At 35.1% G+C, this 23,539-nt stretch overlaps 5 protein-coding genes across 5 annotated transcripts; 2 read left to right on the top strand and 3 right to left on the bottom strand.

Annotated features, from left to right (window-relative positions):
- The first annotated feature begins 1,865 nt into the window (after positions 1 to 1,865).
- LOC107415072 (DEAD-box ATP-dependent RNA helicase 37) lies at positions 1,866 to 7,516 on the top strand. The gene is made up of 7 exons (XM_016023344.4): positions 1,866 to 2,242; positions 2,736 to 3,655; positions 3,741 to 3,824; positions 4,934 to 5,176; positions 5,558 to 5,725; positions 6,016 to 6,129; positions 6,464 to 7,516. Exons 2-7 carry the CDS (start codon positions 2,915 to 2,917, stop codon positions 6,953 to 6,955), a joined length of 1,842 nt encoding a protein of 613 aa, XP_015878830.2. The 5' UTR covers positions 1,866 to 2,242; positions 2,736 to 2,914; the 3' UTR covers positions 6,956 to 7,516.
- A 2,574-nt stretch (positions 7,517 to 10,090) lies between these two features.
- LOC107415084 (F-box/kelch-repeat protein At1g55270) lies at positions 10,091 to 14,370 on the top strand. The gene is made up of 2 exons (XM_016023366.4): positions 10,091 to 10,804; positions 12,495 to 14,370. Exons 1-2 carry the CDS (start codon positions 10,742 to 10,744, stop codon positions 13,743 to 13,745), a joined length of 1,314 nt encoding a protein of 437 aa, XP_015878852.1. The 5' UTR covers positions 10,091 to 10,741; the 3' UTR covers positions 13,746 to 14,370.
- Positions 14,371 to 16,087: 1,717 nt separating this feature from the next.
- On the bottom strand, positions 16,088 to 18,144 carry LOC107415025 (uncharacterized). Its single transcript, XM_016023280.4, has 2 exons — positions 17,460 to 18,144; positions 16,088 to 16,345 (listed from the first exon to the last, which is right to left on the bottom strand). The coding sequence occupies exons 1-2, from the start codon at positions 17,963 to 17,965 to the stop codon at positions 16,315 to 16,317; spliced, it is 537 nt and encodes a 178-aa protein (XP_015878766.1). The 5' UTR covers positions 17,966 to 18,144; the 3' UTR covers positions 16,088 to 16,314.
- A 721-nt stretch (positions 18,145 to 18,865) lies between these two features.
- Positions 18,866 to 20,997, bottom strand: LOC107415023 (uncharacterized). The gene is made up of 2 exons (XM_016023278.4): positions 20,413 to 20,997; positions 18,866 to 19,334 (listed from the first exon to the last, which is right to left on the bottom strand). Exons 1-2 carry the CDS (start codon positions 20,905 to 20,907, stop codon positions 19,290 to 19,292), a joined length of 540 nt encoding a protein of 179 aa, XP_015878764.1. The 5' UTR covers positions 20,908 to 20,997; the 3' UTR covers positions 18,866 to 19,289.
- A 1,173-nt stretch (positions 20,998 to 22,170) lies between these two features.
- LOC107415014 (non-specific lipid transfer protein GPI-anchored 6) lies at positions 22,171 to 23,466 on the bottom strand. Its single transcript, XM_048472716.2, has 3 exons — positions 22,927 to 23,466; positions 22,705 to 22,800; positions 22,171 to 22,523 (listed from the first exon to the last, which is right to left on the bottom strand). The coding sequence occupies exons 1-3, from the start codon at positions 23,267 to 23,269 to the stop codon at positions 22,390 to 22,392; spliced, it is 573 nt and encodes a 190-aa protein (XP_048328673.1). The 5' UTR covers positions 23,270 to 23,466; the 3' UTR covers positions 22,171 to 22,389.
- Positions 23,467 to 23,539: the final 73 nt, after the last annotated feature.

Raw genomic sequence — 23,539 nt, 5'->3', positions numbered from 1 at the left:
AAAAACAAACCCTTACCAAACAAAACCTAAATATAGAATTCGAACTCATGAATTATCATTTGAAAAATAATATTTTTATAAAATGAAAAATTAGCTTTTTTTTTTAATTAACCTGTCAGGACAATTTTATGTGCCCAGTTTAAAACTTCCAACTTTTATGTGGCGTGGCCTTATTTATTTATTTTTTTGGTAAAAACATGGCGTGGCCTTATTGGGTCTTATAGTCATCACAAGTTTACATTTCAAAGTGGTAGTTGGAACTTGACAGTGCATAGTTTTTTTTTTTTTTTTTTTTTTTTTTTTGGGTCACTTGGAATTATAGTTTTGTATGTACTTTAGTTTGTTTATTGAATTTTGAATATCGCTTTGATTCATTTCAATCACCAAAATAACCATAATAAAAACTAAATTGATACAATTTGATTTCTTTCTTCTTCTTCTTTTCCAAAATAAACCTAAAACTTTTCATTAAAAATGCATCATTTTGAGAATGTAGGATTCAACGAAATTGGTCCTTTCTCCATCCAAGTTTCAAACAAGAACAAAGATAATGCCCAACTAAAACATGAACTGCTTTATTTTCCTTCTCCATAAGCAGAGTAGTGAAAATCATCATATAAAGCTAAAAGACGCTTAATTTCTTCCACTAAAAAAGCACTCAGCTCCTAAAATAAAAAAATTGAGAAGAATGGCTTCCAATAAGTCACCAACTAGCTTACCACCTTGAAATCCCCATCCAAGACTGGACAATCAAAGCTTTCTTAGTTGTTAAAAATTCATTTACCAAAGTAGTGTACAAATCAGGAAACGGTTTAGCCATTATCACTATTAAATACCCTTGACTGTTGCAAATGATTACTACTCCCACACCAAAAACGTCTTTAGAGCTTAAAATAGCACCATCAACATTCACTTTATACTCTGTCCCATTGTTAGCGGTGTCAAATCCCTTCTACTCATGCACCAAAGAATCAAGCCTAATGGAACAATTAGCCTTTTAAAACTCTCCTATGTAAAAAAGCCACATTATCATGTAAAGCCACATATGTTCAAATCATAATATATACTGGGTATTAGCATTCCATTGATTTCAAATTGCCTAATAAAAGAAGACAAAATGCTATGATGATTATTATCTATAATTATTTAAAATCTTTAACAAACTATAATTACCATCAACACATGCTAACAAATTTTAAAACAAGCAAATTACATGTATATATATATATATATATAAACTACAAACAAATAAGTTATCGAAGTCATTTGCTTATTTCAAATATTTATTAATGTTTGTTAATAGTAATTATAGTCTGTTATGCATTTAAATTGACAACAATATTTTTAAAAAAAAAACAATTTAAATTTCAAATTGTATTTTTCTCATTGCTTTAAATTTATAATCATTTGAAATGCTAACAATTATAATTATTATTAATTAATACTAACAAATATTTGAGAAAACAAATTATAAGGTAGAAGGAAAATAAAAATAAAAATCAACGCCTAACAAGTGAAACCTAAAAATTATATATATATATATATATATAAGAAATGAGAAAATAAGTAAATATAACGTATATGGTAAATTACAGGAAAAAGGAAAATGAAAAAGAAGAAGGAGAAGGGTATATAAGTGAAGGAAATAAAATGAAGAGAACAAAAATATTTACAGCGGAGTAATAGTGAAAGGGCAAAAAAGTTACAGCGATATGGGGAATGAGAAGGAGAGCGTACGTGTGGACGCGCGTCAGGACCGCTGGTTTGCAAAATGTTGGCAGTGCCGCAATTTATACGGCCACTCGCTCAATATTTGGCCTTCTTTAACTTGTTATTTCCCATCTCTCTTCTACTACTTTTCTCTATCTATCTATTTATAGTTGCCCAACGTCCAATTCCATTTTTCATTTTTCATACTTCTCTCTTTTTTCTTTTTTTTTTATTTGTTGAAAAAAAAAAAAAAAGAAAAGGAAATCCAACATATTCATTCATATTTCCGACAAGAAGAAGAAAAACAGAAATATAGTTTATTTTAATATATTTTATTTTTTTTTAAAAAATATTTTACTAGAACTAGAGAGAGAAAAGCAAGCCAAGAACCTGAAGATATTTTTGTTTTCGCCTAAAGCGCCCCTGTCTGCAGGAAAAGAATTAGGGTTTCTGGATCTTCTTCTTCTTATTCTACTTCTTCTTCCTTCCTTCTTCACATCGTCCTCCGATTCTAGGGTTTTTTGCATAGAAGGTGCCTCTTTATTATCCATCTCTTTTATTGTTTATGTGTTGCGCATTAGTTTCGGATACCTTTTTCCTTTTTACTTTTCCACCTGTTTTGAACAGATTGAGTTGGTTTTATTTTTCGTATTGTGGATTCAGTTCCATTTCCACTGTAGATCAGGATTGTCTTTGATGTTTCATGTCTATAACGCCCCATCTGGTTGGTGGTAATGTCTGATATGTAATGATTAGTGAGGAATATAAAGGTTTGATTGATTTTTAAGTTTCTGTGGTGTAATGGGTTTTTCTGTGATTTCCGTGATTTTTTTTATTTGACTGTGCATTGCTGTTCTGATGCTTATTTGCATTTGATTCTGTTGTCGTTTCGATCACGATATATATATATTTTTTTTAATCCCCTTTTCAAGCTGTTGTATCATGATGTTCGGATGCTTGCTTGTTTATTTCATTTTATTTTATTTTTTCTTGTCCTAAATTTGCTTATTGTTGCGTTTGGCCAGGACTTAATTGAACAGTTCGCTAGAATTCTTTCGATATTCTTGGTTCAATTGTGGAGATTTTTGTGAAATTTGAAGTTAAAGAGTTTTCTTTCCGGTTAGAAGGTGGCCTGTCAACTGTGTTTGGAGGCGAGAGATTTGACTGTCAATTCTTGTTATATCAAGGACAAGGGTGAGCAGCTATGCGAGCTTCTTGGGCTGATTTGGCTGCAAATTCTGCAGCTGAGAATGTAGCTTCTGGTACTTCCGCTAACAATGGGAGTGCTGGCTCAGCTTCAGCTCCTACCCGAGCTGCCTATGTTCCTCCACATCTCCGGAACCGACCTTCTTCTTCTGACCCCCCTGCTCCACCTTATGGTGGGACTTCTGGCAATGATCGAGCTGGGTATGGTGGATCTCGCTGGGGCGGTCCCAGAAATGATTCTAATAGATCTGGGTATGGTGGTGGCGGCCGCACTGGTGGATGGGGTAGCAGAACTGGTGGGTGGGACCGTGGAAAGGAGCGGGAAGTCAACCCATTTGGAGACGATGATGATGCAGAACGTACCTTTAATGAGCCAGAAAACACTGGAATTAACTTTGATGCCTATGAAGATATTCCAGTGGAGACAAGTGGTGATAATGTGCCACCACCTGTGAACACATTTGCTGAGATTGACTTGGGTGAAGCACTTAATCAAAATATTCGAAGGTGCAAGTATGTGAAACCAACACCTGTGCAGCGGCATGCCATTCCAATATCCCTTGCAGGGCGAGACTTGATGGCATGTGCCCAAACTGGTTCTGGCAAGACAGCTGCTTTCTGTTTTCCTATTATCAGTGGAATTATGAAGGGTCAAGGTGCTCAGAGACCGCCTCGAGGAGCACGCACAGTGTATCCATTTGCTCTTATTCTCTCTCCAACTAGGGAGCTCTCAATCCAAGTGGGTTTCAGTCACTAAGTTCACAATGTGCTCCAAGTTTTCTGCCAAAATGTATCCTGAGGTGATTATTATTTTTATATTTCAGATACATGAGGAAGCTAGGAAATTTTCATATCAAACGGGTGTTAGGGTGGTTGTTGCATACGGAGGAGCGCCAATTAACCAACAGGTTTTTCTTTCAATTTTCTTCTGTGACTTTTTTTTTCTGTATGCCTTGTTAAGTATGGTTTTTTTTCCTTTCCTTTTTTTTTTTTTTTTTTTTTTTTTGGTTTTGTTTTTTTTTTTTGGGGGGGGGAGGTGTGGGTGGGTGGTGTTGTGTGGCTGCTTAAGGTGATTGAACTGGATACAACCTTCTCTCATGTTGTCCTGTGATTGATGATTTTTTTTTTTTTTTTTTTTTTGATCTTATAGCTCAATTTTGGGTTTAGAATCATCTTATGGAAGTTCAATGTGAAATATATTAACATCATTCGAGCAGTCATGTCCTTCTGAAAGATCTCTCTCCCCCTCTTATCTTTCTTTATTCTGCATCTGTCACAGTGATAGTACTCTCTTTGGCTTTTCCTAAAATTGCTATAAAGGTATGATTATGCTTTGCTACCTATATCATTTCCTTGAAAATGTTTTGATAGGGTCTGGTCGTTGCATGCATAAAATGATGCATGATTATGTTTCGTTACTTTACAAGTAGGATTGGTGGGTAGTTTTCTTTTTTTTTTTAATTTTTTTTTAGCAAGGAAGTAACAAATTACAAAATTGGTATGCTGTGAGAAATATGAAATCATCAGTGGCTAGATGGGCTCTCATGGATGTACAAAAATTGCAGTTGGGGTATTTAAGTTAACAAATGTAGAGCTAACATGCCAGCACATTGTTGAATCTAGTTCTTTGTGGTTCTGATTATCTATCATACGTTTCATTGAGTTGTCAGGAATTCAGGATTACTTATGTTTAGTTCACTTTCAATGAGACAGAATATGACAGAAAAGAGTGGGAGTTATTTTATACTAGTGATTTGTTGAGAGAGTGATCAACTATGAAACTCTTTTAGGCTTTTTCTTGTTAAAAGAGTGATCCATATTGGAGGAAGTTGAGACATTTCATACCAGTGCTGCTTTCTCCTCTTCATTAGAGGTCATCGTATTTATATCTTTTTTTTCATACATTACCTTGCAAGTCATGGCACCTCTGCATGCATCTTATTGCTATTTGTAATCTTTTTATAAATGCCTGGTTGATGTTTTTTATTAGAGATGCTAAAGATTTGTATTTGACCAGCTGCGGGACCTGGAGAGAGGTGTTGATATCCTTGTGGCTACTCCTGGAAGATTGGTAGATTTGCTAGAGAGGGCTAGAGTTTCATTACAGATGATTAGGTATTTAGCCTTAGATGAGGCTGATCGAATGCTGGATATGGGTTTTGAGCCTCAAATAAGGAAAATTGTGGAACAAATGGACATGCCTCCACAAGGTGTACGACAGACTATGTTGTTCAGTGCCACTTTTCCTAAAGAAATACAGGTTTGTTGCTCTCCCTGTAAAGATGTTAACTTGAGGTTTTCATCTAAGCTAAATTTCATTTTAGTTTTTTGCCATTTTGTTTGCTTAATTTTCTGGGGAGTTAGGCATTTTTCACTTCCCCCGCCATGCCCTCCTTAAATCACATGATTTTATTCTTTCCAGCATTGTACATGCTAGACAACTAGATCTTCATCTTTATAGCTTCTGAATTTCCATTAGGCATCTGCATCCATATTGTGGTAGTCCTCTATGGAGTCACCAGGATTGGAAAATCCTCCTGTATTTTTTGCTTCTTTTGCCTATTCATCTCTGCTGAAAAGAGTTAAAATGTGGTGCATTAATCAATCTTTGATAGTTTTTGTAATTTTTGATGATGTGTAGAGATTGGCCTCTGATTTTCTTTCAAATTATGTGTTTCTGGCTGTTGGGAGAGTGGGTTCCAGTACTGACTTAATTGTCCAAAGAGTTGAATTTGTTCTTGAGTCTGACAAAAGAAGTCATCTTATGGACCTTCTTCATGCACAGAGGGCTAATGGTGTACAGGGCAAGGTATCATTCTTCAATAAACTTCTTGTAGTTGGTTTTTGATTGTGTTGATTTTCAGACTTTGATGTGAGAACTTTTTTGAGTTGACAAGTGAGGTAGGCAGACCCACATCCTTACCTTGAGGTTGTGGTTTCAAGTCAAGCCCCCCTTCCTTTTAGTTTAGAACATATTGTAATCTTGAGAAAAAAAACTAATTACATGTATACTTTACTTGAGAGACACATACACATGTATGCTTCTTTTTTTAATTGATGTGATAGTTATCTAATTGGTTTGTATTTTAATATTTTCAGCAAGCTCTAACACTAGTCTTTGTGGAGACAAAGAAGGGTGCGGATGCACTAGAGCACTGGTTGTGTATTAATGGTTTTCCTGCAACTACTATTCATGGTGACAGAACACAACTGGTAAGTTGATTGTCATAATTTTGCTATTAGTCTTATATTTTAACTGCTAAGCTTACTCGATGATTTTCAAGCCTCTTTTGAGAGTCTCCATGTAATTAGAGGGAAGAATTGCTAGTGTGTGTGCGTCGGTAATTGGTGCCATCACAATTGATCACAAAGCTGAAACTTCCAAACTATGTGTAACAGTTTCAAAGTGAAAATCAAGTGCAACACTCTTTAGTTTGATATATATTCAATGCCGATACCCTTACCAATAATGATGCCCTCTATCTTGCACTTAAAAGTTCAATTTATGGCTTTTGTTTATAAATCTATTTATTTGTACTGAGTGCAGGAAAGAGAGCAAGCATTGAGGTCTTTTAAAAGTGGAAACACCCCAATTTTGGTTGCAACTGATGTGGCTGCACGTGGGCTTGACATTCCCCATGTTGCACATGTGGTCAACTTTGATCTTCCAAATGACATTGATGATTATGTCCATCGTATCGGAAGGACAGGGAGAGCTGGGAAAAGTGGTTTGGCTACTGCTTTCTTTAATGACAACAACTCATCACTTGCTAAGGCTTTAGCTGAACTGATGCAAGAATCAAATCAAGAAGTACCTGCTTGGCTATCTCGGTATGCAGCACGATCTTATTATGGAGGAAGGAAGGGTCGTTCTGGGGGAGGCCGGTTTGGAGGCCGTGACTTCCGAAGGGATTCCTCTTTCAATAGGGGCGGTTCTGACTACTACAGTGGAGGCAATAGCGCTGGCGGAGGATATGGGGGGTATTCTGGTGGATATAGTGGAGGATATGGTCCTGGAGTGACCAGTGCATGGGACTAACCTCTTAACATTTTAGATCAATTTCAATGTCTAGGTAATGGGTGCTGATTTGTACCTTCACTATAGGGTTACATTTTGCCTTCATTTTGTCATAATCATGTTAGTTTTCCAAGCCCTCTATAATCTATACTGTTAGAAGTGGTTATAACTGTTTGGAGGGGAAAATATGTTTGGTATTATTGGATCTCATCAGGAATAGAAGTTTAAGTTTGTGTATTGTTGGTAGGTATGGGTAAAAAAGAAAAAGTACTAACAGAGTAGGGTTACTTTTGCCTTATTATTCTGCCCCCCTTTGCTTTTTTGGCTTTTGTGATTTTGGGTGGTGATGGTGATGGTTTGTAGAAATATGTAGTGGGGGGAAGGGAGAGGGTTTCTTTTTGGCCGCACCTTTGTTTATCTCATATAGTCGTAGGCATGTTCTTTGTGGTGACCCCCAGTTTGCGGGGGTTGTACTATTGAGATTCTTGGTCCTGCCAATTTTTCTTTCTCTTTTCAACAAGTTTTTAAGACGTTTATAATATTTTGCTGGTGACTCAAATAAATACAGAGTTTCTATTGAAATCGGTCTTTCCAGTTTCCTTCCATGGCCCAAAATAGAATTCTCGTGCATTTATTTGTCTTGGAAAGCATTTATTTTCACCTAAAATGGGTTAATTTTTTTGTTGTAAAACTTTTTTAGGATTGCCAATGATGTTTCCTCTGTGTAAAGCAATTCTTGTATGTTCAACTGTCAACAGAGCGATTGGTTTGGTTGTCAAAATGGATAGAAGATGGTAGATAAATTTACGGTGGAGTTTGCTTAAGTAAACCATTTAGAACTAAGTAATAATCTAAACGCATAATGAGACAAGACGGTTTGCAGGAAAAAGCAAAGTGGGCATGTGGGTACAAAATCAAAATGGGTCCAAACCAAAGAGAGTGTGTTTTGTCTTTGACCTGGGTTGCTGGAGAGATGACAGAGGGAAAAGGGACAAAAGGCAAGTAGAGTTTTGGACAAATGGTTACGTAGAAAACCAAACCAGGGCCATTCCTCTTTGATATTTTTTTTGCGTATATTTATTTATTTTATTGTCAAACTGCATATGAGACAGAAAGGCTAGCTACTATTTATAATTTACATATTTTGATTACATCAGAATCTTTCATCCCAATAATATTGTTTAAAGACTTAAGCCTTGTTATTTCTTTCTATTGTTTCGTCTTAAACTGATGATGACATCAAGTATAATCATATAATCAGGCCCTCCCTCACAGAGTTTTCTCTTTTCTTTTTTTTTTTCTTTTTTTTTTTTTAAATCTAATTACTTTTTTATCCCAAAAAAATGTCTATTTACTTAAAAAGAAAGATTTTATATAACTATTGTCGAGTTGAGTAGAACCATTTTTGTGGCGTAGAAGCCAAAGAAATGTAGTTTTCATCTATTAATTACTGAAAAGCAGTTGGGTTAAAGTGAATTTAATAAGTAAACTAAACGAGTAAATTTCACAGCAAGTAAATCATTCATTGTAGATAGCCTATATTTCATAAAACATTACATATACACAATACTACAAACAAAATCTTGAGCAACCCAAATCCTCCCCTTTTCTTTTTGCTTTTTCATGTTAGTTCTCTAATATTTAATTTTAGATTTTCTATTATGGGAATATGATATATCAGAAATCCAGAATACACCTTTTAAGTTGAAGAATTTGAAGGGAAACGTGTCAAAAGAAAAGTTCAAGTAAAGCTGTTCACCGTTAATGATTAATGTATTCGGTTTTAAAAGCTTCTGCACGTCGTGAGAAATAAATTAAATCTTAGTATGTGCTTTAATTCGTCAATTCATTTTCACATTTTATTCCGACTCTCCATTACTTTTTGAGTCATTCAAAACAAATATATGTATAAACACACATAAATAAGGTAATGCTTCGTCTTCTTCTATTTTTATTTTTTATTTTTTTTTTGATATTTTTTTTTCCTACCTTGGTCAAAATCAAATAATTAAATGTTTTCTGGTGAAAAATATCCGACAAATAATATAGAATATAATAGTTGTTGGTGCTATCCATAAAAACAATAAATTCTCAAGTGTAGTCATAGACTCATATAAATGTGCCATCACGGTTAGTGGATCCCATGTATTAATGTTGATCAACAAGACACTTGCAATGAGGTTTTCGCAATCTATTTTGATATATGTCAAGACTTATGATATCAATCCAAAACGATCAGATTTGAACTGGCTGAAAGATGGAAGGGATAGTAGCATCATCGAACCAAAAGAAATTTCACTATCAGCATCGATCTGTATCATTTATAATGGTCATTAAGTCACACACCAGTTTCCAAAACGACACAAGTTTTCAGGATTGAAGATTGTAGATCTCACGGGAACTCATAAAATAATAAAGTCATACGAGTCTGGTTTGGTTTCAACAAGAAGATCAACCGTGTGAACTATACGGTGACTATTAATTAATGTCAGTTTGTTCTTCAACTTGCTATTTCGGCAGTCATTAACTGCAGTACAACCCCCTTTTTTTATTATGTTCAATTCTAATGAAAGGCTCATGAACCTTTGAAAAATAATAATAATAAACAAATAAATAAAATAAAAGACTTGAAAACGACTCAAACTAAGAGAGAAAATGGTATTTCCTTTTCACTTAAACCTTATATATGGGTAACTAGAACTATTAATAGCTATTAAAAACTTCTACTTGAATAAAACAATATCAATATGCTAGGGAGGGTTTGCTTACTTGGTTGACAACTAAACTAAATCAAAGTTTCATTAGCAAAAAATATTTAAAAATAACTTGAAGATGGTTTCTTTCTTTCAAATACTTTTTTTTTTTTTGGCAATGGTTTCTTTCAAATCCTTATTTCATATATTAAACTAGATAATGCCATTGCTGGTCTATAAACAAAAAAGTAGAGCTGTCTACTGTTTCCTGCATATATGTACAAATACTTAACACTTTTTGGTTATTGAAAGGAAAAAAGAAAAACCACTTTTATTAGGAGAAAAAAAAAAGGACAAGAAAAAGATGTTTAATTAGACGATGGCATGGGCAATAATTCCATGAATTGAGAGGTAATGGAGCATCTTGAAATATATATATATATATATATAACGGGGGAAAAAAAAAATTTAACTGTTGGAAAAATTGTCTCTCAAACATGGTTCAGACTTCAGACCCCTGACTTGTCTCTCTCTCTCTTTTCCCTCAAAATCGGGTTTTGACCCATTAATGGTAGCAACAAGACGAGCCCTTCCTAAAGCTTCTTTGTCCCTTGCTGAAACTTTGAATTTACTATTCTTGCAAAGAGAAAAAAAATTTAAACTTGGATTGAAATAAATTAAATGAAAACCCATTAAAAATTTTCTTTTCAGTTTAAACCCACTTAGAAAATCTGAAGTTGGTGAAGCCAATGGGTCCAGCTGTACTCTTGTGGTAGAGAGAGAGAGAAATACTACTGAGAGTCTTTTAGAGAGAGAGAGAGAGAGAGAGAGATGTGCCCTCACTTTTGGTTGTGTTGTTGTTAATGTTATAGTTGTTCTAACGTTGGAAGAGCTCCTTCTGGTGTTTCTGTCTTTGCATTTACAGAGGTTGAAAGGAAAAGGAAAGAAGAAGATTTCATTTCATTTTCCTATTTGTTGGTTTGGGATTCAAGGAATTGAAGCTGAAGCATAAGAGTGGGTCTCGATCTGGGCCTCAAAGAAGCTTCCTTTAACCTCTGATTTGGATTTGAGGGGTGTGGCTGATATTTCCTTTCTATGAGCTTGTGATTCTGTGATGGACCAAGCTGCTCAACAGTCTTCCAATGCTCAAAGGGGTTTCCGCGTTCAAGCTCCATTGGTAAGGCCAACTAATCATTTTTTTTTTCCTTACCCCTTCTGGCCAAGATTTTGCTTATATGTTCTTCAAATAGAGATACCCAGATAGAAATTTAGTCGATTTTACATTTTATTTTTTATTCGGAAATATGCTTTATCAACATAGATGTTTGAGGTGTGCTTGGTTCTTTTGCCGTGCGTTTTCTGGTGGGTTCTTGTTCTTATGAGCATTTAGAGCACCGGGATGGAATTCAGAATTCGTAGTTGAAGAACACTCTTTTCAAGAACGGTGTTTGAAATTCAGTTGTCATGTGTTACAGAATTGTTCGTTTTTCTTTTTTCGTTTCTACTTTATCTTTCATAAGTGTCTTGGAGATCCCTAGATGAAATTCTGGGTTTCTAATTGGAAGGGCGAAGCTTTTTTGAGATTGGAACTTAACGAACATGTGAAAGTTTGCTTTGTATTCCCTTCGGGTTTCTTTTTTTAATGTTTAAATTGTAGCATTTATTTATTTTGATCATATGATTTGTAGCATAGAACACTGATATTGGTTACTTCGATCAAGTTGAGACTAAAGTCAGTTCCTTTCCATATTTCCTAAACATCGTATGTTTTCAGGCTTGAATGTGGAATATAGGAGGGCGTTGTTGCTTCATTATAGCGAATCTGTTTGGCTTAGTAATAGAAGTATTCCTTAATGGTTAATCCTAGGCACCTTAAACATGAATTTTATTTGTATCTGTTAACAAGATCCTGTAAGTTGGATTGATAACTATTCTTGATTGATTTATGCTGTATTTTTCTGTAGAGACTTATATTTATGTTTAATTTTATTGTTGACAAATGATTGAGTGCTATAATAATCAAATTGTAATCCTTTGTCCTTTTCTTTTTGGATGATTTTGAAGTCAACACCCATTTCTTAAATTACTTGTTCCAATCATTTATGTCATTCATGGCCCTACCAATGCAAGATTCAGAGGGTTTCTGCTTATTGTATTTGGGGGCTTCTATCACCATCATCACTGAAAACTACTTGTCAATTTCCAGTCTAATAAGGTTTTCAAACCTTGAGTTTGTTCATGGTGTTTCTTTTCTAGATATCAACTTGCATCTCTAGGTTTAGATCTAATTGAGTTGCTTTCCATGGTACTAGCAAATTCAATCGTGAACTTTATTTCTTATGCTGATCATACTTCAGTGCTAAAGCTTTTTCTTGGAAATTGGATTATGCAAACATACTTTAAGACTTTTATGAGAAGATCCACTAGACATCTCTTTCTTTTAGGCTTTTTGGATAAGATGAAAAAAAAAAAAAAAAGTGCAATGGGAAAGGAAATTCCCAATGCTAGATGGAAAACAGCCAAAAAAATTTGTCCTTGTTTCTGGTATTCAGATCAATGTAGATGAGGGAGAGTAATCTGGGGGATGAATTATGTGAAGAGTGGAGCTACTATAAAAGTTCTGAAACCCAGAAGGACAGATGAATGAAAGATAATTAGGGAGGAGGAGAGGCAGAATACCCAGATATTTAAAGTCATTGAAGTAAAAGTAAAAGCCTAGTGCACCTTTTCTTAGGAATGGAAATCTTTAACAGGGTCAAGAGAAAATGCCCTTCATCTTATTATTTGTACTTTCTGCTTACCGTTGTTCTCAATCTTGATGTAGTATCAATACTTTTATTTGCATTCTAACATGGAAACTTTTACAGGTTGATTCTGTATCATGCTATTGCAAAGTAGATGCAGGCTTAAAAACAGTTGCAGGGGCAAGAAAATTTGTCCCAGGATCAAAACTTTGCATCCAGCCTGATATCAATCCTAATGCACACAAGGGAAAAAACTCACGCAGGGAGAGAACCCGAGTCCAGCCACCCCTCCTGCCGGGCCTACCTGATGATCTTGCAATTGCTTGTCTAATCAGAGTTCCTCGTGTTGAGCATAGAAAGCTTCGTCTAGTTTGCAAGAGATGGTACCGCCTTCTGGCTGGAAACTTCTTTTATTCTCTTAGGAAAAGTCTTGGAATGGCAGAAGAGTGGGTCTATGTAATCAAAAGAGACCGCGATGGAAGGATCTCATGGCATGCCTTTGATCCCACATACCAGCTCTGGCAGCCACTTCCACCTGTTCCTGGAGAGTATTCTGAGGCTCTTGGTTTTGGCTGTGCTGTCCTTAGTGGTTGCCACCTATACTTATTTGGTGGAAAAGATCCCCTGAAAGGATCAATGAGACGGGTTATTTTCTATAGTGCCAGGACAAATAAATGGCATAGGGCACCAGACATGCTTCGGAAACGTCACTTTTTTGGTTCTTGTGTCATCAATAATTGCCTATATGTGGCAGGTGGGGAGTGTGAAGGCATCCAAAGGACTCTTCGTTCTGCTGAAGTCTATGACCCTAACAGAAACAGGTGGAGCTTTATTTCAGATATGAGCACAGCTATGGTGCCCTTTATTGGGGTTGTTCACAATGGAATGTGGTTCCTAAAAGGACTTGGGTCCCACCGTGAGGTGATGAGTGAAGCCTACTCTCCTGAAACTAACACCTGGACCCCAATTAGTGATGGGATGGTTGCTGGTTGGCGAAATCCTAGCATCTCTATGAATGGACAACTATATGCCTTGGATTGCAGGGATGGGTGCAAGCTTCGAGTTTATGATAGATCCTCAGACTCATGGAACAAATTTATCGACAGCAAGCTCCATCTAGGCAGCTCTCGTGCATTAGAGGCTGCTGCTCTTGTTCCTCTTAATGGGAAGCTTTGCATTATCCGTAATAACATGAGTATCAGTATAGTTGATGTTTCAAGTTCCGACAAGCATGTTGAGAGCAACCCTAACCTGTGGGAGAATATTGCTGGGAAGGGTCATTTTAGAACTTTAGTTACTAATTTATGGTCAAGTATAGCAGGCCGAAGTGGTTTGAGAAGTCACATTGTGCACTGCCAAGTGCTTCAAGCATGAGGAACTGTAATCAGTAATGCTTTTGTTTTGCATGTGAATGAGAACCATAAATAGCACTTTTTTATCTCTCGAACAGCCTGGCAAAGTAAGGATCTTTTATAATCTCTGACCTTATGCTCTTTTATGTGATTAGAAGATGTGGGTGGTTCATTGTTGGTTTCAGCAATAGAATTGTGATGATTAGCAATTTTATCTCTCTGAAAAGCCAAGGCAAAGCATGGATCTTTGATATCTCCAATCCTTATCTCTTGTAAAAGGGTATGGGAACTATTTGGTGGTGATGCTCTTTGTGTATCTAGAAGGTGAGGGTCATTCATTGTTGGTTTCGGCAATAGATTTATGAGGTAATTTCTTTTGTGAAGAAGAGAGTAGATACTTGTAAATGTTCTTGTTGGGGTTCTAGGTTCAACTGTGTCTTTTGTCGTGGGATTTTCTGTTAGTAGTATGTAATCTCTTAGATGCTTTGTGAATATCCATGGTTTATTGAAAATATCATTCAATATATGTATACATAGGTTTCATCTATGCCTATGAGTCGGATTTTATGTTACAAGTTCGTAAACTTTCTATAATTTGCAGCATAGAATTATAATTGTTTGTTGTGAATTCTCTCTCAAATAAATAATGTATCATATATGAACAGCAAGCATTTTGAATATAGCAGAAATCAAATTTTGTAGAAGTTATTCAAGAAGTTTTGATTCTCTCGGTAAAGGAAGTCATATTGTGTGTATATAATCATAGTTCCCAGTTTTTTGCATTAACAAATCCAATACATACTCAAAACACAGACATCTTTATCAAACCCCACGGGCTAACATTTCCTGGAAACGTTTCAATGACTCTTCCCTCTGCATCTTTAGCTGGTTTCGGAAATTCTTGATAAAAGCATCAGCCAGTTCGTTGATGTTATCTCTATCATCCAGCTCAATTTTCTGCCTGCTTACCATTCCTTTCTTTGCATTTTCCTTCTCTTTGTGGACGATCCTCTGACTGCTGGAGATAGAAGCCTCCTTAGTGTTATCCATCACAGCCTGCTTTGTTGGGAAAAATTCTCAGTCAAAAACTGGTCTTGATGTTGGATTCAGGAGAATGGATGCAAGAGAAGTGTAACTCAGAATTCTTTGATTGATACCTGCGAATAACACAAAAAGGGTCTATTTATATAGTCACAATCTCGAGTTTTAAGCATGAGTTCAGCGTGTTAAAAAGCAAGGGAAACAGCAAAGAAAGTTGAGAAGTTTGTCAAATTATGCTTGTCCAAAGGTGAAAAGCAACTTTGTGTTTGTGAGGACGAAAAGAAACGCCAAGAGAGATACCTTATTTTATTGCCAACTTGGTAACAAAAGAATCCAACTTGGTAACAAAAGAATTATACTGTTCCCCAAGGCTTTCGTTTTGTTGATGACCCAACTGCAATTAATAATAACATTTGGGTTTCTGTTAAAATCTAAAATATTTGGATTGCCCCTCGTGGATAAAGATTGGTAATGGTGACAAAATCATTAACCTAATTATTATCCCACCAAAAAAGATAATAATTATAAAAGTTTATGTTCAGATTATGCCGAGCATAGGCGCTGTAGCCATTATTGACTCGAGGCTTCAAACACAAGATAAAAACTCTTGTTACGTGCACATAAAAAACGATGCTGGAAAAGAAGCAAACGAAATTTGATCCAAGAATTTTTGTTAACTTCAAAAATGGAGTGCATTTCTTGGATCATTCTATCATTGTTGCTTTTGCTACACTTCTTTTGTCAGGTTTGGTAAGACTTCCCCTTCTGTTACCCAATCTTCTTCTGTCTATGCTGTTGAGTAGGTCACCTTATAAAGACCCAATTCAGGCTTGCCATCTATGTCTTTTATCATTGCTTCTGCTTTCTAACTCACTTTGAGCTTGAAGGCAACATGGTATGACCTTTGAATTTGAGACTTCAGTCAGCAAAGGCAGCACAAAATAGTAAAATGCACAAGCTATTGTGAAGAAAAACAACAGATTTCAGAGCTCAAGCTCGTTGTATAAGAGCAATTTACAGAGCTCGTTTTACTTATTTAAGTTGTTCTAGCACTTTTTTATGAGGAGTTGGATGGTTTTATTAAAAGGTGCAGCACATACCATTATACAATATTAATTACAATTTACTTCAGCTAATAGACTCGTAAATTCACCTCAATTATATGTTTATTTATTTATTTATTTTTCCAAAACCACTCTAAGTGAAGCCTCATTCATCTTGCTGTAGATCTGCTTTGTTTAGTATTAATGCATATCCATTTAATTTCAACACACTTTTTAACAAAAACCTAAAACTACAAAAATAAAAATAAGGGGAAAAATATTGACACAAAAGCGAAAATCACAATATAATTCACTTGAAAGGTGTGAAATTTACATATTAGACAATATATTGATCAAGGCCAAAGCCTGTAGTACTGAAATAAACACAGTTGTTAAACACTGAAAGTAATTCAACAAGATTCACAGCAAAGAGAGTTCTCATTCAGCTCTGCGGCGTTGATGGGTCTTAAGTTGTAATCACATATTTTATGCATTTCAGTTTTCTAATCACATTGATGAAACTAAGTACTTTCTCATCCTGCAGAAAAATCGAAGGCAGGTTTCATCAGTCTAATAAAAATGGCTTTTAATCTGGCTAATTAGCATGAGCAATGACAACAAATTTAGAGGGAAGAAAAAAAAATAAAAAAAATGAAGCAGTAAATATATCTTCCCAACTCAAGCATGTCTTGAACCATATAAAGGACAAGGTGATTGAAGAATCTAAAGCTGAATTCCACACCATAACGAATTAAGAACCTGAAGTCTTCTTTTTCCTCTCTTTTCTTTTTCAATTTTGCTATGAAGCTCACATGTTTTATCAAATTCTCAACAAGAGCTGATTTATTTATTTATTTTTTTTCTGCTAAAGGGAGTAAAAGGAATGATGACACTGCAAGAATTTCCATAAATATAATGAGTGAGCATGCATATCACAAAGTCCAATAAAAGGCAATTTAATATTAGAAAGAATAACACTTCTGAAATAATTCCAGGTGGTGAAGTACCCGACAGAAGATGAAAAGAAATCATTCCAACAAATTATTCATATATGATATCGCGCTAAAGCTTGTTATCTTGTGCTACCCATGATGTCTACTCCAAGTTTTATAATTAACCAACTACTTTTTGGTCAGCACATTTAATGACAAATAAAGACCAAACTGGACATCTTCCAATTCCCTTTCATACACTCCTAAGAAGTAAACAAGTTTCTTGGACAATGGGAAGCAATCTTGCTCACTATAAAAGAAGCCTTTTTTTTTTTTTTCAAATGCTGATCTATTAATAGAAATAATCAATCACGAAACTTCATTCTTTTTCTCCCCTCTTATAACAAAAATCGTTCATTCTTTTTCTCCCCTTTTATAACAAAAATCACAATTTTTTATTTTTTCAATTTCTTTCGAGGTCGATGAAAATCATCACTTTGATTTCTTTTACAGACCATGCCAGAAAACCTTTGAGAAATTACGAAATTTGGGAATTCAATATAAATAATTAAAAAAAAAAAATCAACATGCATATCCACAAGTAATTCTTCCCTAAATAAAAAAATAATAATAATAAAAAAAAAAACAATGGCAAACTTATGAGGTTAAAGAAGCAAAACATAAACAAAAACCCAAATTTAAATGGTTGCAATACGTTACATTGAATCTGGGTGAGACTCAGACCCATGGCAAGCCTTGGCCTTACAGGTGGGTACTTGTTCAAACTGATTAGCAGGAAGCCTCTCGGACAAAGACCCAACATAGAACTCGATCATACCCGAATCCTTATCAGCCTTAATCCCAGTGACAGAGAGCCACAAGAACAATTTCTTGGTTTGGATCCCAGACACGTTAGAGACCGACCCATAAGTCAATTTGCCAGTAATCTTCTTGTCATAGTAAACCAACTGGTCGAACTGGACGTAACAGGGGCTGAGGAGATAGATCTCAAAGTATCCATCTTCAGAGAGAGTGTAGGACTTGATGTTGTTTGGGAGGATACCCTTTGGGAAACCATACTTTGGGAGGAGTTCATGGATGTCTGTCACTGATTCTTCGATATGGAGTGGACTAGTAGTGGTTGATAATGAAAGATTGGTTTGTGAGAAAAGGGTCACAAGTAGAAGACATACAGAGATCCCACAAATAACTGGTGATGATGCCATTGATTACACAACTCTCGGAGACACAGAATTTGTTTGGGGGATGAGAATTTTTTTCCTTTTTTATTTGGTCAGAAATTTGGGATGAGATTATGTAAAAACCAAGAAAGAAAGGAGACGTAATCTAGGAGGAAAGACTGGAGTAGATAGAGACTGTAAATTTCCGTTGAAACTTCTAACGCTTCTAGCAGTGTCAAAACTATTTTTCTCTTTATTTCTTTACTATTATTATTATTATTTTTAAATTTTGTTTTCTGATTAAGTAACTATTTATCTAATCTTTTACTTTGTCAATGACTTTAAAAAAAATACATGCCAAACGATGAATAATTTTGTCCACAAAATTTAAAAAAGAATAAAATAAAATTCAAATGATGATTAATAAATTAATTAAAACAAGTTAAATTAATAACCCGACATATTTGTAAATATACAAATGGTACTTCTGTTATTTTAAAAGATAAGAAACTTGACCAACTTTTTTTCTTGTCATCATGCTTTTGTAATAAACCAATTTTCGAGAATGCTTTTGTAATTATTTTCCCAAAAAAAAAAAAAAAGAAAAAAAAAAAAGAATGCTTTTGTAATATTATTATAAATTGAAAATATACAATTTTAGATTTTTATTAAATTACGTTCATAATTGAAAGTATCTCCTCCTATTGTTACTCAAAATTTCATAAAACATACCATTGAACAAGTTCCTAGTTTTAAGTAATCTGTTTTCAAGATTATGTCTTAGATTAGACAGACGTATTTAAAAAAAAAAAAAAAAAAAAAAAAAAAAAAAAAAAAAGAAGGTTGTGGGGGAGCAATGGTTGGTGGTCACCTCCAAATTCCAATACAGCAAAATAAAATAAAAAAATAAAAATAAAAGTTGAGTTTTATCAATTAAACCCAAAAGATAAAAAAAAAGGATTTTATTCTTCCTTCCAATTCTTCCTGCGTCATATCTTTTCTCCACATTGTCATTACCGACCACAACATAAGGTAAACCCCTCATAAAATACAAAACGCATAAGGACTGAATCCAACCTTAATCTAATCTTAGCAATTTTGCATTGAAGTTAACAAGAAGGAAGTTGTTGCCATCAAAGTCTAATTACATTTCCATCTTATACGCAAATCCTCACTGAAAATATTATGATACTTTTCAGTGTAAAGTTCCAAACATAGAGAATACTACTACTAATACAGCCTAAAATACATTGATACACTTGGTTCTTGTTTTACCAGGCTCGAGATTTGTGAGTCCAAAATATACCCAACTAGGACTTCAAAGCCCTCTCTCTGGCCGGCTTTACAAATATTATTAGGTGGAGCCCTGCTACTCAGTGATTAGCATCTGAATCTCTTCCATAGGAGATGGGAGCTGCAAAAATGAAATTAGTTTAACAAAAAAAGTCAGCAACTAAAATAAGCACAATGGACTATAGGAATTTAGGAGACAAAATTAAGTTCTATACTCAATTGCCTTCTAAGACTTCATTAAACTTCATAATTGTTGACATGATGGTAGAAAGCATCCATCAATCCTGAGTTTTAGTTTTTATTTTTATTTTTTTCCATATCTATCAAAACCATATCGATGCTATCACTGAGAAACGACAAGTTTGAAAACTAGCAAAGAAACCATAAGTGAATTGCCAAATAGCATACAGGCTTGCATCAAGAAATATAAGCCCATGATATATTTAGGAAGATGCCCCAAGACGTCTATAGTTTGCAAAAGGTTCAGGGTATTAACTTGAAACTGCAAACAAGGGTGACAGTAAACCTTGGAATGCAGAGTTATTTATATTTTAAAAAAAAAGAAAAAAAAAAAAAAGAGTCAAAATTGATGGTATGGAAGTTACTTAACACAAGGAGAGATAGCTTTCCTATACCTAGGAAGGAAAGTAAGATCAATAATACAATGCATAAAGATGAAAAAAATATAAACAAGGATGTTGGAATGGAGATTCTGTGAACGTAAAACGCCTATAAGCCCACAGCTATGCTCTTTTGCTTTAAGGTCCTGTTTTGTTAGCATAGTCAATGGTAATATTTAGAGCAACTAAAAAAGCTTGTCTTTAAAGAATCTACATCTACTTGTTTGATCTTGAAATTTCATTAGCTATTTCAAGTGTCCATTGGTGCTAACTTGACCATACTGCCTTCACAAACACAACAATTCCACTCCTCAGATTCCACCGCTATTCTTCTTCTATACAAATATCTACCTTATTTTTCTGAAGATTCCAACAAATCACAGTCTAATCGTAACATGTTCAGGGTTGAAAAAAATTCAAACAACAGATTAGATTCCACAAAAATAAGAAGAAAATAACAGAAACGGGTTCTATATTTATAATAATAATAAAAATTCATCAAAACCTCAAAACAACAATCAAAATCAAAACTTTATTAGGACAAAAAAAATAAAAAAAAAGGGGGTAAAAAGGAAATACCTCAAGAACCCTTTTCAAGGTCCCGAGACAGGAAGCACCAGAGAGCCCATCACGGCAAGAGTGGACGGTCTTGAACTGTTCCACATCGAGCTTCTTGTTGATGATCCCTACCTGGAAGTAAATGCTATTGGAGGGCGGCAAATCGACCTTGATCTCGTCCACATCGAACCAAAACAACAGCCTTTTCACCTGGATTCCTTTCAAGTCGGTGATCGACCCGTAGCTTAGCTTGCCGGTGATGGTCTTTTCGTAGTAGACCAAGTACTCGAACTCAACGTAGCAGGGCTTCTCCAAATGAACGATGAATCGGCCATCGTCGGACAGAGTATAGCTCGTAACAGAGTCTGGCAAGAGCCCACTTGGGAGACCAAACTGGGAGAGGATTTCGTAGACCGTGGGGGTGTCAGAGAGCGTTAGACAAGGAGTTGTGACGATGGAGACGAATAGGAGGAGGAATAGGGCAAAACCCAGATGGGGTTTGGGATTAGGAGCCATAGTCGGACCGAATTTAGAGTGGAAGAAACAGAAAGAAACAGAGTTCCGGCTTTGTCTAAGCTCTGTTTGTATTGTCAATGGTCTTAGCTGCACTGCAGCTTTAATGTATATATAGTACCGGTTGGCAGAGTTTATGCCGTTGGATCAAATGCAGGGTAGGAGACGTGAAGGGCTGGATTTTGTTTTGGAGGTACAATTTCACATTTATTCAAAGTTATGGGTCTTATTAATTTTCTACCTTTTCTTTATTTTTTATTTTATTTTATGGTATGAATTGTTTTAATTGACCTTATCTTCATGGTTCATGGAGGACATTTTTTTTGTTGCCTTCGATTCTAAGGGTTTTTCTATTCAAGTCAAGATACCGGTGGGATAATTTATCAAAACCAATGTTTTTTGATACATAAAAAACAGAAGTATTTATTATAGAAAAGATTGAGATTTTTATTTATTTTTTAATCAATACTTAAATCAAGCCAGTAATAGTAATCTAGTTGAGGTTAACAGTGTAGTCAATTATTTTGTTTTTTTTTGGGTTCTAAGTTAAAAATCTAGTCTAATAGGGGAATCAAACTTGGCCATTATCTCCTATTAGGCAACAATCCACAACGCACTCCAGTGAAACTCTGTAATTTGGCTGAAATAATAGAAAACAGATACAGAGAGGGACAAAAACTTATCGGTTTATGATATTTTGAATTTATTCGAAATCTAATCTTCTGAAGAAGAGCATCAGAGTTCAAACTCCTGTTTTGGTTTTTTACTTTCAATAAATCCAGTTATCCAGCTGAAAGTGAAAATGATGAAGAAGTGGAAGCAGCTAGGATCAAACTCCTCTCAAAATGATTGGGCTTCTCACTATTAGAATCTGGTATGTACTGTGGGCTGTAAAAGAGACCCACCTATATGGAAAATGGGCCCAATTTCTTATTCTACATGAAGGCCTGCATTCAGTGGAGTCCAGCCCAAAATTTCTTCATGCATAAAGACTTGAAGCCCAAAGCATAGATTGAATGGCCTTTAATGTTTGATCAGATTAAAATGTCTAATCTGCATTATTTGATATGTTGGTGCCTTGTAACAGTGACTATCCCCTCCCTTATCGTCTAGTGTAGCTAAACAAGTGGCTAAGATGAATGATAATTTTCAAACTCTGGAAGTATATATGCAGATTTTCATTATCTTGATTCTTGGCATCATGTCACTATGAAAACAACACTTGTCTACAAATGGTGTTTCTTTCAATTTCAACAACATCCCTCGGAACTTGAAAAAGTTGGAATCCACTTGAATATTTGTTCAATCACATTTAGGATATACATCCAATGTAAATGTAGTTTGAAGGAAAATAATACGAGAGAGCAGAAAGATAGTTTTGAGTCTTTTGACGGATTCAATTAAGATACAAATTGAGCAAAACAACACAGGGGAGCACAAAATCATATATATATATATATATATATGTATATATAAATTGCTATATCAAACATAAAAGACCAGATGCGGAGTGAAAATCCAGATTAAAGTCCCAAAAAGCATATCTATTCCCACCCATCTCTTTCCTCTCCAAGCATCACTTTTTATATCACCACTTGTTCCTGAACTCGTAGAATTCCCTTCAACATTAACAAGACCAATCAAATGTCAAATTAGATTACCATAAAGGAAAAACAAAAACAAATACAAAAAAAAAATAATAATAATAATAAAAAAGGCACTACCACCACATATAAAGGAAAATTCTAGAAAGCAGCATAATTCTTGACCAGTAAGTGCAAACGAAAGTAAATATTTTACCACTTCCAACTGGGGTGCTAATGTTCTTTCCAGTGCTTTTCCCAAATTCCAAAAACACCTTAGCATCCGTAGAGTTTGGTGCCAAATGCAAAAGATCTGAACTCATTATCACCAAGCAAATTGGGGAACCATGAACATGAGGATTTTGTAAATTATATATATATATATATATATGCACAAAAATTTTAGCTTCTTTGGGAAATAATCAAAACAAGTACTTACCAACACATCTAGTTACATTGAGTGGTACATTACAGGCAGTGGGAAGTTGTAAAGCAAGAGTAGCATTTATCTTGAGGCCAAGATTTGGATCATCTCGATCCTTGATCAAGACGCAGAGGCATTTCTTACTCTTGTCAATAACCTGTTTGAGCCCTGTGCAGCAATCAAGGGTGGGAGTTTTGGCATCCCCACCAACATAAGGAAGACAGGTGGCTAACCCAACTAGTTGGTCTGAACATTCTGCTTTGTCTTGGTCAATGTTTGAGCTCCCAAAACCTACGAATAGGATCAAAACCAACATCAACATGTATGGCAGAGCCACAGATGCAAGCTTTGAACCCATTTTGAAGCAGAGAGACAAAGAAAAACAGAGAAGGGGATAGAAAGGAATAGGAATACGATGATAATGGAGGGTGTTACGGAGTCTCTCTCTCTCTCTCTCTCTCTCTCTCTCTCTTTCTCCCTTCGTCTTTTTATTTATTCTTTTATAATTGGTCCTTTCACTTTATTGAATTTAGAGGATGAGAGAGAGAGAGAGAGAGAGAGAGAGAGAGAGAGTGGAATGTTATAATAGGCCAGCGGACGTGGGGGTGGAATCCAAATTATTGTGATT

Source organism: Ziziphus jujuba, chromosome 4, assembly GCF_031755915.1.
Source record: "Ziziphus jujuba cultivar Dongzao chromosome 4, ASM3175591v1".
NCBI lineage: Eukaryota > Viridiplantae > Streptophyta > Magnoliopsida > Rosales > Rhamnaceae > Ziziphus > Ziziphus jujuba.
Note: the sequence above shows the minus strand (reverse complement) of the source record. Positions and strands in the feature narration are given on the sequence as shown.